Genomic DNA, 16213 nt, shown 5'->3' with positions numbered 1-16213 from the left:
GAATCTATGATACAATTTACATCTATGTGTTATTCTGATGTTATAGTCATTTTATCATAGACACACAAGCTGCTCTAGAATGCTCTTTGATTGGACGTTTTCACAGAGCACTGAAAAAAAAAAATGACGTATGTTGTTCATCACATGTAGTTACGCTTTTAACTATGAATGTACTGTAAACCTCATAGTAATAATAACTGGTATTAAAACTACAGCGGGGTGATGCAGAGGGTCCGAGGTATAGAGTATTCAAAACGTCAAGTTTAGGCGTTTTTCAAGCCATCCGTGGCCTTTCAGTTGTATGGGTACACTATTCCAAATCTAGCTGAAAGAGGTATTTCCTGTGCAGTCCCGAGCAGCAAAGTTGCCCATGAGGCTAAAAATATAAACACTACGAACAATATGGCACAGTAAATATTTTCATGCCTCGTTGCCATAAACAAATAAAACAAGACTCTATTACCTTTTAATATGTCAGATATTTTAAAATATAATTCAAGACAACACTCACCTTTCAGTTAGAGTATATTAAAAGTAATAACAGCCACTACCAAGAGTGATCAAGTAGGGTGTTGGCCGACCACTATGGACCTTCAGGCCACGCCACTGTCAAATATAATCCAACAGGGGTTTCCTTAGGATAAAGCAGGCGGAGATTCAACTTTTCAAGCACTGTTTAAACTTTAAAGGAACAGTTCATCCTAAAATGAATTAAATTAAATGTCATTTACTGACTCTCATGTCTTTCTTTTTGAATGAACAAACATTTTAAACGTTTTGAAGAATCTTTGTAAGCATGTAGTGATTATTATATACTACTTTTGAGATGTTTATAGTAATGCTAACTGATAGCTTTCTCCAGGTATTATACAACTCCTAACAAAGCACAAAAATCTAATAAAAAAAAAATAAAACAATAAAAAAAAAACAAACAAAACAAATTATGGATTTACTTATCTACCTCAGGTACTGCTGCAGTAAAATATATCATAACCCTTCTGAGTCATGAGAAGTGATTAAGTTTCATAGATGCTGGAGTAGGTTTTTATAGGCCATTTAATGCATCCTGAGAAAAAGACCCTTTTTACACAGACCCCATTTTTCCACTCACTCACACTGATTTTGGAAAATGGGTTTAGCTGATCTCCCATTGACTCAGAATAAGATGAATTCACAGATCGCATACATATACACATAATCAGAGACAAAGTAGCAGTTTTAGAGAAGGGGAGGTTGTCTCGGTTTATGAGAGAAGGAGGACATGAAAAGATTGTGGTGGAATGTTTTCATAAGATCTTCTGGGACCAAGAAAGGGACATACAGAGAAGAAAGAAAAGAGGCCAGGCTGAGAGGGCTTACTATAAATTCTCATGACTGAAAAACAAATAAATAACGGAGAAATAGCATGGTTAAAATGTTGAAGAGGCACAGTACTGGCAGCCATAATTAACAAACACAGAAACCCCAAAAATCAAGCCAACCAGTCCACCAGTCTGATTACTTAAAGGGATATTTCAGCCAAAAATGAAACATCTGTCATTATTTATTTACCCTCATAATGTTTTAACCCTGTATGACTTTCTTTCTTCTGTGAAACACAAAAGGTGTGTTTATAAGAGGGTCCGGGACACTTTAATATAATGGAAGTAAATGAGGACTGGGGCTGTCCAGCAAAAGCACCAATAATAATATAATATAAAATATAAATATGTAATACAAATATTTAAGAACTGTCTGTATCACCTGAAATATACAATGAAGTTAGACAATAGCTATAATTGGCACAACACAAAGATTTTTTTTTTTTTTTGGATAATATGAACAAAATAAAAAAAATATCAATACTGTTGTAAATAATGCTGTCATTTGTGCATTTTGGGGGGACTTATCCTTTAAACTTGTAATTAAGTTATATATATATATATATATATATATATATATATATATTGATATATATATTATATTATATATATATATATATATAATATTATATATAATATATGTTTTTTTTTTTTTTTTTTTTTTAATTTACTATTCTAATCATATTTTGAATTTTCTTTTTTTAAATTTTCATTTGAATTCATTTTAATTTAAGTTTGAGTAATTTTGTAAAAGTATTTTACCATTTTTATTAGTCTTTGTTTTTATATTTTATTGTGTTCATTTATATCTTTCAGTTTAATATATATACAACTTAGTTAGTACTTCAGTTTATTTTAGCTTTATTTTTTCAATTTTAATTTTCGAATTAAGTTTTTTAAGTTTAAGTTTTTCTATATCTAAGATTTATATTTTATCTTAGTTTAACTTAAATTAATCAAAATGATTTTTAACGATTTTTGTCAACAGCAACAGCTTTAAAATACACTGCAAAACAATTATGAGTAGGTAGAGACTAGTTCCATGAAAACCAAAAGCTGGCTGTAATATTCTATTTCTCATTTTTATATGAAATAATAGATATAAATCTTTTACAACAGTGATGATTTATATGGGCCATAGACTAACATTGACTATCATTTATGGGGCCTAGACTAACAGACTAAAGCTGATGAGAAATAATCTAGAATCCCCCAAAAGTATAATATTTATCTAGGTCTTCCTATAATTGTATTACAGAAAGCAGCAAAGTAGTTCTCCTCTGGGATATTTGATATTGTCATGAACACCATAGGCTTCGTTTGCCCCCCTTGTTCTGCCCAGCTGGCTGAAGAACTTGTTTTTTTTTTATTTGGCTGTTTCCATTTGCTCTTACCTTCTCGTGAGGATCAGAATCTACAGCCATGAGAGCACATGTATCTCCCTCTTTGTCTCTCAGTTTCTTGCTTGAGGCGTGCGTTAGATGTGCGAATCCCCTGGGATAGGTCTATTTCTCCCCAAGTAATACAGCGACGACGCCCAAAGCTGATCTGGAAAACAGCTATTATTTGGAAGTTCTCTGCCATCCCCTTAATAACTAAATTACGGGGTGATATCTTGTAGACAAAAAATCCATCAGGCATATCCATGACATATCCATGATGTGACCGTGAATATAAACCCCCTCTGAAGTCACGCTCTTACTGGATGAGCAGTGAAACAACAAAGGTTGCGAACAAAGAAACTTTTGGCATGACTTGCTGCATTATATTAAAATAATCTCTAAATCTTTTTACACGTTTGTTTTCCTCATGTCTAGATGTAAGAGCCACAGTTGCTTTAAGTTGTGCAAGACATCATATTTCAACTTCTGCTGAAAACAATTATCATTTGGTATTAGGTCAGTTGGTACCAAGGAGTTTTGAATAAAGAACATAACACAACACAAGGTCAGTCATGCCATGTTGAAATTACAGTAATTTAGAGGTTTCTACAAGTAAAAAGCATACATTTCCTAAAATAACTCATAACTACAACTACTAAAACCTCCTAAAACACCCCAACACTGCTAATTCACCTACATACCACCTGACCACTGCGGATTCATTTAGGTGTTCATAGTGGTTCTATAGAAACGCATAATTCCCAGTCTGAGGACGTGAAGAGCTCCAAATTAAAAAGTCACATGTTGTCATCTCGAGCCTGTGGTAATTATGACATACCTTGTATGCAGCATAAGTCCAGTTTAATATATCTATCTATAAAGTTCCAACCAAACTAACAAAAATGTTCTAAGAATGTTTTGCCAAAATTATAAAAAAAAAAAAAAAAAAAAAAAATGTACAAATAACATTTTTAAGGTAATGTTTTCAGAACATTATTAACCTCTTAACTGATGGAATTGTAATTGGAATACAAACCTCAGGTTGGTCTTTTGAAGAAGACACTCAACAGATTGTTGCTGAAGTGAAAGCATTTAAAAAAAATAACAGAGTAAAAAAGTACTGTACATGTTTACAATTTTTTTTATAAAAGTGCCACAGGCTGATTGCCTCCAAGCCATGCCGCATTGAAGCAGTCATTTCTGCAAAAGGATTCCCGACCAAGTATTGTCTGACAAACGGTGAGCCCGACCAAGTCATTGGTGCATAAATGAACATAATTATTTGAAGTTGACGTTGTTTTCCATTTTTTGTATTAACACACTTTTATTGGTCGGCGGGGTTGAAATATGCAAATTTTTTGAGATAGGAATTTTGGTTTTGCATGAGCTGTATGCCAAACAATAATCAGTATTAAAACAATAAAAGACCTGAAATATTTCAGTTGGTGGCAATGAATCTCAGAATATATGAAGAGTTTAATTTTTATATACATTACATTATGGAAAATAATGAACTTTTTATCACAATATGCTAATTGTTTGTGAGAAGGACTGCTAAAGTCAGTTACAGAACATTTAGATTTCCTGTGCTAATTAATTTTTGTAATGTGAAAAGTAAGACTGATTACCACTTGGATAAACTAGTTGGTCAAATTAGTTCTTAAGACACAGTCATAGTGGCTATATTTATGCAACTGAGTGTTGAGTTTAAGCTTTCGAATGATATCTAATTTATGGATGATTACTAAAATATGTGATGGGGGAAAAGGCAATAAAAAGAACACAACATAAAATAGCTTAAAATTCTTTAAAATTCTTCATTATAGCTGCCAAATACCCTAGAAAAAATATAGACCAAATAATTCTAGATTATTTTAAATGCAGCCAGCTTAGAAGTTTACTTGACCGTGTTGTCATGGCTCACTAACTCTGTTGTAATTCACATTCATTGGAGCAGACTTACAGACAATGCAAACAACTCAGATGATTATCCTATGCCATGAGCTATTTCAAGAGCTATTTAAAAATGAGAAGGAGTCTGTTTATAATAATAACCTGATTATAATCTTACCTCAGTGGAGATGCCCACCGGAGGAACCAATAGATCAGAACACAATAACAAAATCAAAATAAAGTACATTAAAATTAAAATCAAACCATAATTCAATCATCTCTGGTTCCTTATTCATTTATGATGCAGTTACATAGCTTGCCTTACATTACATTTCACACACAGCTGAAGAAACTGAAAAGATACATTTCTGTGCTTTAATTTTTAAATGTCCATGAGGGATGGACATATGCTTTGTAAACAGGAAAAAAGGATCAGCCCATTCCAAAAAAAAAAAAAAAAGTCCTAAGAGATTTAAACCAGTCTGAAGTTATTACTAAAACGTCATTGCACAATTTGTAGGCTACATAAATCAACTACGTGACAGAAGCCTAGTTTAAGGCCGTGAGTAATATAGCATTTTAATACATTTAAAAACAAAGTATAGTCTTCTTTTTTTAAATATTATGCAAGCACTTGACCTATTATTTTCTGCCAGAAAATATCACCCTTTTAACAAAGAGATATGCAAAGATAAGCTAAGCAGATTTGTAACAGAGAAATATTTACGTAAACAGAAATATCGCCACCTGTTGGTTATGGAGCGGCACATTTCACATTCAAATGTTTATTTATATATTTCACATAAATCATATAATCTGTTCACACTCCCATCTAAAAAAATATAGAAAAAAAAACAAAAAAAAAAAAATAAAAAAAAATATTTATCTAACCTAACCTAGAACTACTAGTTATAATTGTGTAAATTCAAGACATATAACTATATACTATATAATGCACAAGACATATAATCATAGAACATTTTTTTTTGCATTAAAATGATTTTATTTACTGAGTTTGAAATCATGAGCTATAACATATACATTAAAATATTCCAAAAATAAGTTAAACATTAAATCTATAATCTACCATATGCAACTCATTTCAAGAATTATCACATAAATCTAGAAATCACAAAACGTCAGCACCATTTCAATTATTTGAATTAATATCAATCACCTGAAGCCATTAATCTGTGAGAGCTCAGGTGTGGCAGTTTCACATTTGTTGTGAAATCTCTGAATCACTGTACATTCCATCTCTACTCCATCTGCTGCGTGTGATTCAGAATCAAGTTCATTCCTCTCATTTTCTTTATCATCAGACACCTGTGTATTAATCTCAGATGTGAACAGAGTTATGATAGCGCCGGTTGGGCTGTGTGGCCGGTGAATTCACGGGTTCTTCTGCATTACTCCTTTCCGTGGTGTGTCAGGCGTAGAGGAATCACTAATAATCATGCATGCATATATCATACTGTTCTCTGTTGGTGTATGTGGTAGGACGTCGTTCTTAGAGCCGTCAGGATGTTCTTTGAGCGGTTTGGATGCTTCAAAAGATGTTGTGTTGGACGGCGCTCTGTGAATGTCTGTCTGTACTGATTCCAAACTGTTGCGCCTGGGTTCGTCTTGTCCTTGTCTCTCAAATAGTGGGATTTCTGCCAAAATGAATAAAGGAGATTAGAGAGTGTTGCATTCAGTATGAATGCATGAATGAGGAAAATTATTTACCGGTTTTGTAAACACCCACCTAAAACATATATAAACTTCTTGTTCACCTGAAAGAGACAATGTGCCTTAAGTAAAAGCTAAAGTAAAACTCCTTCTTATAATATATTGTGCAATATTACACAAAATGTTTTATTTTATGTAACATATTATCATATTATATATGTATTATATTAAATATATATATTAAGATTACTAAACTGGTGAAAATATAAATTTGCGATTATATACAAAACATTTTAGACCAAACTATAACTATAATATTTTATATATTATAATATGGAGAATACCTACACACACACACCAACACACATATATAGGTGTTGTGTGATAGTGTTGTGAAAATATGAACCTGCGTGATATAAATTATTTATCATAGTAAAATATATTAGAACATTTTCATATATACTGCCATCACAATATACAGTATATTTAAAAATGTTATTATAATAAAGTAAAAGCTAAATGGAAATTACTTTTCATATTATATTATTTCTTGTAATATTACATAAAATATATTAGAACATTTTATGATATATTATTATGATATCATATATAATAATAATGCATATTTTGTGTAAAGGATGCATAATAACATATATATTATTTTAAATAATATTTTGGTATATTATTAAAAAAAAATATTTACCTCTCAATCTAAAACATCGCGACAGGGCTACAGATACAGTGATCAGAAATATGAAGACAGATGCAGCAGTTCCCCACCATGACCTCCTGCAGTGATGCTCATCATCATCTGGAAAAAAAAAATACACTGTATTATGAATTAACACAAATAACAGTCATTAAGTTAAATGACTGTTCCCATCTTTCAAAGACATAAAGTATTAAGTTTTTTTTTTAAGTTAACATGAAGTTAATCTCACCAGTCACGCGAACTGTAATATTAACGTGAGTTTGGACTTGATGTCTCATCTGGAAGCCGTAGAATGTGCAAATATAGGCCCCGCTGTGTCCTAAGGTGTCTGGGTTCAACAGATGCAGGGAACCATTGCCTAAGTGAGCCTGATCTATGTCGAGTTCAGCTTTACTCTCCCACAGGTTCGCGATCCGCCGGGTCCGGCTGTCATAAGTGAAGATAACGATTGATTCTGTGGTTCTGATGAAGGTCCAAGTGAGGGTAAAATTGTGGCAAGGTTGTGTCACCATGCAGGGAACCAGGAGTCCAGAGCCCTCCTCACCAAATAACTTATCTGAAAGATTCAAATCATTCAAAAGAGCTTTTTAAAAATTGTAACAAATACCTTTCTTGACAGTCTGTGTTTCAGTACGTAGTTACCTTGGTGATGCAGTGATGCAGTCCACACCTGCATTCCATCCGTTGACACAACAGAGCAGAAGTAAGTATGATCAGAGATGTTGCCTATCACACTGATCTTGCTCTCGATGGTGAACAGACCCTTTGAGTCTGACGCTTTACGAGTGAAGTTCTGGAGGCTTCTGGTGTCAGTGGGGGGATCAGTGGCCCACGTGACCTCAGGAGCTGGATAGATGTTCTGGGACTGACAGATGACCCGTTCCTCAACCATCTCAAGCTTCACAAACTGGATCAGAGCTGAGCGTGACAGAAGATGCACCACATAAAATGATCAAAATGTAAGATTATCTAAATTATCTAAACATAAATTCATACTAAATGAATACTGTTTTTGTGCATTACCTCTAAATAGCATTAAATAATTTGATTAATATCTTTTTTACATTAAAAGAGCATATTTTAATATGTTATACATATTACAAAAATATTTATATTTTTATGTAAAAAAATATGTATAAAATACTTATATATGCTTTGTTGGAGTAATCAATTTTATATAAAACAATAAACAAACCTAGACAAAATCTGTAACGTATCTATATATTTTCATGTACTATATGAAGTCTAATTTTTACAGTATAAATATATTTTTAAATTTGAATAAAATATTTATCTATGGTTTGGTGTTGTTAACACTTTTTTGCTTTAAACCAATAGACAAAGCTGAAGTAAAATGTGTAAAAATAAAAATGAAAAAACACTATTTTCAAAATAAAAAGTATATCTGAAAAACAAATCTATTACTTTTATTAGTTTCTACTAATTCTATAACCTTTTATTAAATTAATACTGTTTTTTGTCTCGTTCATCAGTATAAAATACTTCATGAATAATCTCATTTGTTTAATATTACCATTTATAACAGACTGAAACAGTATCTATTAGATTCAGTAAATATTAACTTTTATTTTTAAATATTATTTTTAGTATTATTCATTTTAATTTGACATCTTTCTTAGAACTATTCCACAGACCCTCTAGGACCCTCTTGTGGCCCCCTGAAATTCCTTGAATAAAAATGTCTAAATAAATTTTACAGTAGATGATCAACAGTAGGTTACAGACAACCCAAATAACCCCAGCAAACTGACAAACCTGTGCCCCTGTTACTGACCTTTGACCCCCAGGTTAACAAAGGTTTCCTGATTTCCCTTCTTGGTGCTGGTGTAGCACTTGTACCTCCCTTGATCCTGAACTTTAACTTTCCTCAGCACCAGAGAGGCATTTCCCTGTGCGATCTGGGAATTAAACAGGTTGGTCCGGCTGCTGAAATGCTTGTTCTGGAGGCCGTACTGGTCCTTATTGTAGTAGTAGCTGTGGACAGGGATCTGCTGCTTGTACCAGTGGATGACCACGGCCCCTGTGGGCTTGAAACTGCAGGGCAGCACGCAGTCTTCATGGAACAGACACGTTACCTGTGCATCTAGAGTAAGACCAGCACATGTAAAATCTCTAAATTCGAGTAAAAATCAGTTTAAAGGTAAACAACTGTTTTCAAATGACTCATGTAGTTTCTTTTGTTTGCAAAAATACGGGCCTATATTAGTACTCTCAACAGATATCAGTCTCACATCAGAGTTTATTGTTTTGTTCAAATAGCCTGTTTTCCAACAATCTGTTTTTCCTACCATTTAAATGCTATTTACTTGTAGGCTGCCTAGTCCTCAAAAATGAATCACAGACTGTTCTCTTTCACAAGGGTCATTAATCTGAGAATAATGGAGTTTCATACAAGTGCTGCTTTGATCCATTTACTGAGCCAACAGCTATTGCTAAACAACTTAAATGACAGAGATTCAAAACACACACACACACACACAAAATAATAATAATAAAAAAAGAAAATTTTAATATTACAAATGATTCACTTATCTCCGTCTTACTACATGTACAAATAATTTAATCTTACATTTATATATATATATTATAAATTAAACGAATCTATCATAGATTATAGACTAAAAAAAAATCTGAAAAAACCTTGTGTGTTAAATTTTATATTTCAACAAAAACACAACTAAAACATTGAAAAGCATGTGTGTGTGGCCTTACCTTTAGTAATGATGATTCCAGATACACAAGTCCTAAGAAAAAGCACAAATGAAGCACACAGACGCAGCAGGTCCATGACAGTCAGACTATGCCACATGTTCAGCTCAATTTACTGAGATGCCACAATCTTTTTCTCTGTACAAGTGCATGTGTCCTGAAAGTGTGTGCGCGTGAGAAGGGGGAGAGAAAGACCCTTGTGGACATATCAATTAAATCAGTGAATGATTAACCAGCTGGTGCATGAGTGGACATATAGTGACCAGAACTGGTTTGGCCATGTAACAGGTACAGTTAAGCAGAGGGTGAAGAAAAAATAACCAGGCAAAAGAACAAACCAGTGAATTTAAACCTCAAAGTGGACCGGTGTGGTCTGTGCACATGTCATGTTGTGGTTATTTTAGTCCTAAATAAGATGTTTTTTCAACATTTTAATATTTAGTCTCTTATTCTCACCAAGGTTGCATTTATTTAATCTAAAAACAGCAATATTGTGAAGTATTATTAAAATATTTTTCTACTTTAATATATTTTATACTATAATTTAAACCTATGATGGACAAAGCTGAATTTTCAGCATCATTGCTCCGGTCGTCAGTGTCACATGATCCTTCAGATATCATTCTGATATGCTGATTTGCAGCTTTATTATTATCAGTGTTTAAAATATTTTTAAAATTTCTGTCGAAACCATGAGAACTTTTTTTCAGGATACTTTGATTAATAGAAAGTTCAAAAGAACTTTTGAAATAGAAATCTTTTGTGACAGAAATATCTGTACTGTCACTTTTGATTAATGTATTGCATCCATGATGAATTAAAGTATTAATTTACACACAGACACACACACACACACACATATATATATATATAAAGTATCTTAGTGAAGTTTTGGATGGTAGAGTAAATTGCAAAAACAGCCAGTGTGAGGTTTATAGAAAATTAATAATAAATATTTGACAAATAATATATTATTTTATTTTATATTTCAAAATAAATTATGGAAAAATATTTAATCTGAGTACCATTAAAAAAATACATATTCTTATGTCATTTTCCAAATTGTTTCTCACAAATAAACAATAAAGAAGACTGTATAGAACTAATAAAGTCCATCAACTGGTCTTCCAACTTGTATTTCAAACTAGTTTCTCTCTCATGATATTCTTCTTTCTTCTTTCCATGGCTAACTGTGAGAACCTGAAGGCTGTGTCATATGTTTATTTCCTGCTTGTGGCTCTTCTGATGTTTTTTCTATGAAAGACAAAAGGAGAACATTCAGTTGCAAGAATTCAAATCTAAATGTACATGGCTTAACAAATAGCAGGGAACTTATGTATTCTGTTAAGTATTAATTCTAAAAAATAAAAGATGACTGGACAGTGCCTGGGTTTATGCTCTGGATTTCCACATCCTCTCGAGGGCTGTCTTGATTTCTTTTTGATTTTACTGCACACATAAACATCATTGACCATTTATATAGACTGAATATCTATCTACCTAATCTCTGTGTATTTTTAGCAATAAACACTATTATGCAGATGAATTATTATACAGTAAGTTCTGTTCACTGTATTACCTCTGTATCTTTTTATAATTAAAGTGAGAGCAAGAAGAACGATTAATCCTGCGACGATACCCAACATCCACGGATTAAATTTAAGAAAATCTACAGAGAAAAGGAGAAGAAAATTGTTAAATCAAGACAGATGTTGCTGTTAAACTGCCACAATGTTTTAGCAGGAAATGATTTTTAGCTTTGGTCCAACAGCATAATTAATGGATGGATGCGTTCATGGATCAGTGGATACCTTCTCCCTGTCTGGAGGATGAAATAACAACACGGGTCTGTATCACATGCCGTGTCTCTGCTCCTAAGAAGGCACATGTGTAAATTCCAGAATGTTCTAACCCAGGGTTCTTCAGGCTTAGTGAAACATTCCCCTTCAATGCGTTGTCCTCCTTTAGTTCTGCGTGATTCCAGTAGCTTCTGGATTTACGTGTCCGGCTGTCATACGTGAGGATATCTGTGGTTTTGTTTGCTGCCGTAAAAGTCCAGACGAGAGAGAAGGACTGAAGGTTCTTGGGAGCTTTACTTGGAATAACCAGGTCTTTCCCTTCAAAGCCGGTAATTTCTGTGACATATATGAGACAACATTGGTATTATCATCTTTATAACACATTATGCACATTATAGTATGAGCAAGCTTTACCTTGCTGCTGTAATGAAGATGTCAATGTCTGTGTGCCATATTTGGAGGTGATGTTACACATATAAATATGATCGAGGCTGTAGTTCTGCTGTTTTAGGATGCTGTCCACTGTAAAGAGGCCCTTTCCGCCAGGAGCCATGCGGGTGGTGGGTTGCAGAGCAGCAGGACTTAACCAGGGTTCTGAGCTCCACTGCACCACCGGTGCTGGGTAGACATCTTTAGTAGAGCACTGAATCAGCCCAGAGGGATTTATGTCAATTGAAATCGACCTGATGGGAGCTGGAAGACATCAAATGAATGAACGAACGGATAGATAGATAGATAGATAGATAGATAGATAGATAGATAGATAGATAGATAGATAGATAGATAGATAGATAGATAGATAAGGTAAGAAATCTCCGACAATTGAGCCGTTTCGGTCAACTTGGAGTTATTTAAAAAGTCGGTTGAATAATGGATCGATGACTCAAATCATATTGCACAAAAAGACTCACTTGTCCATTCACGTCACCTACTCTTATCAAATAATAGAACAAATATGAAAGAATCTTTTTAGTGAACTGATTCTCAATATAAAAATGAGTGCGATGAATCAAAATCTTCATCACTGCAAATGCATAGGTAGGTTAACTATGCAAACCTCTCACTACTACAACTACTAATCAAAAAACAATATATTTGAAATAAATGAAAGTATTCCTGCAAGAGAAACAAACCTTCCACTGTCGCAACAGCAAATGTCAGAGTTACATTGTTGACCACACATTTGTATCGTCCTCTACTCCTCGCATCTACTTGTTTCACAAGCAGCGAGGCGTTGCCGTCAGAGACGCTGCTGTCGCTGATCAGCTTCACGTTGCCGAGGTTGAGACTCTGTTCCGCCTGCTGTAAACTGAGTATGAGCGCCTCCTGCTGGTACCACTGGATCTTCACCTCACCATTAGTGGGCGTGAAAGAACAGGGAAGAATACAGTCCTCAGAGAAGATGCAGGTCACACGAACCTCTGCAAATCATCATCAACAACAGAAAAGCTTTCAGATATTCCTGCATGTACGAGAATGATTTATAGACCTTAGTCTGGCTAGAAACCGTATTGAATGAACGATTGGTATGTTGTTAAACAACAGTACAGTCCACTTAACACACTGTAGGCCTAGTTCTATCCTCACAACCTCGTTGTCAAATATATGGCTTTACCCTGACTAATTAGGTCTATAAGTAGCCTATCATTTAAAAGGAATAATACTTGCAATGAATTTATAACATTTATGTAGTGATTTCACGTATTTGGACATTTACAAATACATGAATGCTGTTGCATTAGCACTTTATAACAAAACACCAAATAAAACAACATTTGCAAACAAATTAATTTAGTAATTATATAATTTCCAGTCAAGGTTTGTGATCTAATGCAATGATCATATGTGATAGCAGCAAATTCTGCCATTTAGTTAGGTAGATTTGTTGATAAAAGTTACTAAAAGTTGCTGGGATATGATTGCGTGATTATGCCGTTATGTTGCCACAGCACTCTTCAAGTTGATGTGTTGTTTGGTCAGCTGTTCAATGGTTTCCTCTTTTTGTGTGGTTTAGAGGGAAAATGTCTTTTTATCATTTGAGTCACTTTTCAAAAGTTGTGAAAATTTGCCAGATAAATTTTTTAAATAGATATTTTTGTTGCTAGGTGCTTTTTGAATAATAATAATAATAAAAAATTGCTAAATCTATTTTGGCAACATTGTTTGTCATATGCATATCTCTATACCCCAGTGTCCTCACCACATGCTGCGTGGGTGTGGATGTGTACAGTACATAACATGCATAGGGCTATATGCACCCATATCATGTATGCAACCTTTTTTTTTTTTTTAGAAAAAAAGTGAGTTCTGCTGCTCCTATTTGCTGTCAGGCCTTTTCTGTGAATGATTACAATTGTGTGTTCACCCATAACATCACTCTAAGAGGACGTTTATCAGTAATGACCACTTATGACTGCGATTGTTTAGCGTTCAACATGCTCACCTTTTCAGAATCTGCTAGAAGATTGTTTGGCTATAAATACAAAATAAATAGAGCAGCGGCAGAGTGCATGACGTCGTTGGCCTTTATGTTGGGACACAGCCGTGGCTTTGCATGCATCGCAAGTCTGAGATTGCACCAGACTATCTCTTTATCTACAGATTAATCAGCATTGATCACATCTTTAAGTGTGTCAAAATCCTTGATGCAACAGCTATTGTGTATAGCTTCTGTTTCTTAACTTATCTTGATGTTTTACATACAACACTTTCCTTTGTGCTAAGTGTCTAGTGTAGATCTAATATAGAGAGTCCTTAGAGAGGTCTTGGCTAGTCGAAAAATTCACAGTGACTGTGTAAATCACAAATGATGGGCCAGAGTGAATTCTAGCAGACTCACTCATCTCCTTCGCTTGCAGACTATAACAAGGAGGGCTTAAAATCCCATTAGCTGAAATTCTGCCTCCACTTGAGATCTAAGAGTAGCATCCACTTTAATTACATAATAAGGTATATTTATAACAAGCATTAATCTTTCCTGGCATCTTTTAAGTCTGGCTTATGATCTGTTCCTGGAACAGTGCGCATTTGAAACTGACAGGTTTAGAAATCTTTTTTTTTTTTTTTTTTAATTAGGTAACTAAAAATAAATAAATAAATAAAGCTTAAAATTTTGGTAAATTAAATAAAGTTAAAATAAACATAAAAAATAAAATATATAAATGTTAGATTTTAAACTTAAAGTCTTGCCTTGGCAACTAACTGAAATGCATAAGTTTAAGTTGAAGTAATAAAATAAAATAAAAACTGATGTAAAAATAAATAAAATAATTTGAAAATAAAAACAATAAAAAATAAAAAAAGAACAAAAATTCATAAAAAGTTAAACTAAAATTAAATTGAAAACTGAAAATATAAAAAAGCTAATTCAAAATATCAATAAATATTATGGTAGTATATAAATAATACTAAAATTACACTACCTAATACATACTGAACCTACATAATAATTTATGACATCTGAAGCAATCATGATGGGCAACTAAAATAACTAAAAAACTAACAAAAACATCTTTTAAATTTGAGCACTTGAAAGAATTCCTAAGGAGGAACTACTTAATAACTAGAAAATAGATGTCTGTGGATGATCTTGCCAATATCGATGCCTTATTCCATCCACTTGAATTACATATTAAGGTATATTCATAACATAATGTAAGTCTTTCCTGGCATCTTTTCAGCCTGGGAACTGTGACGTACAAACATGAATTAATAAAAAGTGACTATCTGAAAGTGGCAGGTACTAAAATTAAATCAGATAAAGAGCAAAAAATTAAAATTTTTACTTCATATGACTGATTCATGAACAGAACTTGAAATTGCTTGCTTTGATCAAGGAAAGTGGTATTCTTACAAATAAAAACCAATGGCATACTGGAAAAATGAGCAAAAAGTTACGTCACTTTCAGAAAAAATGTCAAAAATCACAATAAAAGTTAATCTTACCTGGAACCTTACATGCCACTAAGGAAAAAATCCATAAAAAATATAAGCGCCATAGTGGGTCCTTGACATTCTCCCTCACAACAATGTTTTGAAGCAAAGTAAGAGGTGTGAGACTAAAAGAAAAGAATAGGCAGAAAGGAAAACTGCTGAGAAGATGAAACTCTTCAAAGAGTCTCTTTCGTGAATGTAATCAGACCTTGTTCCTCTTTACTGTTTCAGAGACAGGCAAAAAAAAAAAAAAAAGATGAAGAAGAAGTAGGTCCTGCATCCACCTCAATGAGAGTCTTTGTGAATATAAAAACAAGAGATAGTAAATAGAGAATGTTCCTGAGGTAACTTTTGAATATTGGCTCTGCTGTGCTGTGAACTTGCTGTGGGTATGAATGACAGAGAAGGAACGAGAGAGAGAGAGAGAGAGAGAGAGAGAGAGAGAGAGAGAGAGGGTAGACAGGTTTCAATGCCTCTTTCATAGATCACAAGTCACTAAATGGCAGCTGAAACCCTTGACCTCCTACCAAGTACTCCCGCAAATAACGATAACCTTCCCACAGTGCCCCAGGCCAACCTTTTTAAGGCTCCTGGTCTTTTATCACAACTTTGCTCTTTGTTGAGGTTTTGTTAAATATAGACATGCTGCAAATGTCCTTGCAACCTTCTTTCTCAATTTACCAAACTCTAAGATTGTGGTAGCATGTGTACTTAACTAGTAGTGGATTGCAG

The 16213-nt window shown here is 33.6% G+C and overlaps 1 protein-coding gene across 1 annotated transcript; it reads right to left on the bottom strand.

Moving 5' to 3' along the window:
* Nucleotides 1–10720: 10720 nt before the first annotated feature.
* LOC109055280 lies at nucleotides 10721–15683 on the bottom strand (the record flags this gene model as incomplete). The annotated part of the gene is made up of 7 exons (XM_042755258.1): nucleotides 10721–11003; nucleotides 11136–11198; nucleotides 11329–11418; nucleotides 11561–11884; nucleotides 11963–12241; nucleotides 12682–12969; nucleotides 15494–15683. Coding segments are annotated over 7 exons (1302 nt in total), but the record flags the coding sequence as incomplete, so codon positions are not given.
* Nucleotides 15684–16213: the final 530 nt, after the last annotated feature.

This window comes from Cyprinus carpio, unplaced genomic scaffold (assembly GCF_018340385.1).
Source record: "Cyprinus carpio isolate SPL01 unplaced genomic scaffold, ASM1834038v1 S000006658, whole genome shotgun sequence".
In the NCBI taxonomy this organism is placed as follows: Eukaryota; Metazoa; Chordata; class Actinopteri; order Cypriniformes; family Cyprinidae; genus Cyprinus; species Cyprinus carpio.
Note: the sequence above shows the minus strand (reverse complement) of the source record. Positions and strands in the feature narration are given on the sequence as shown.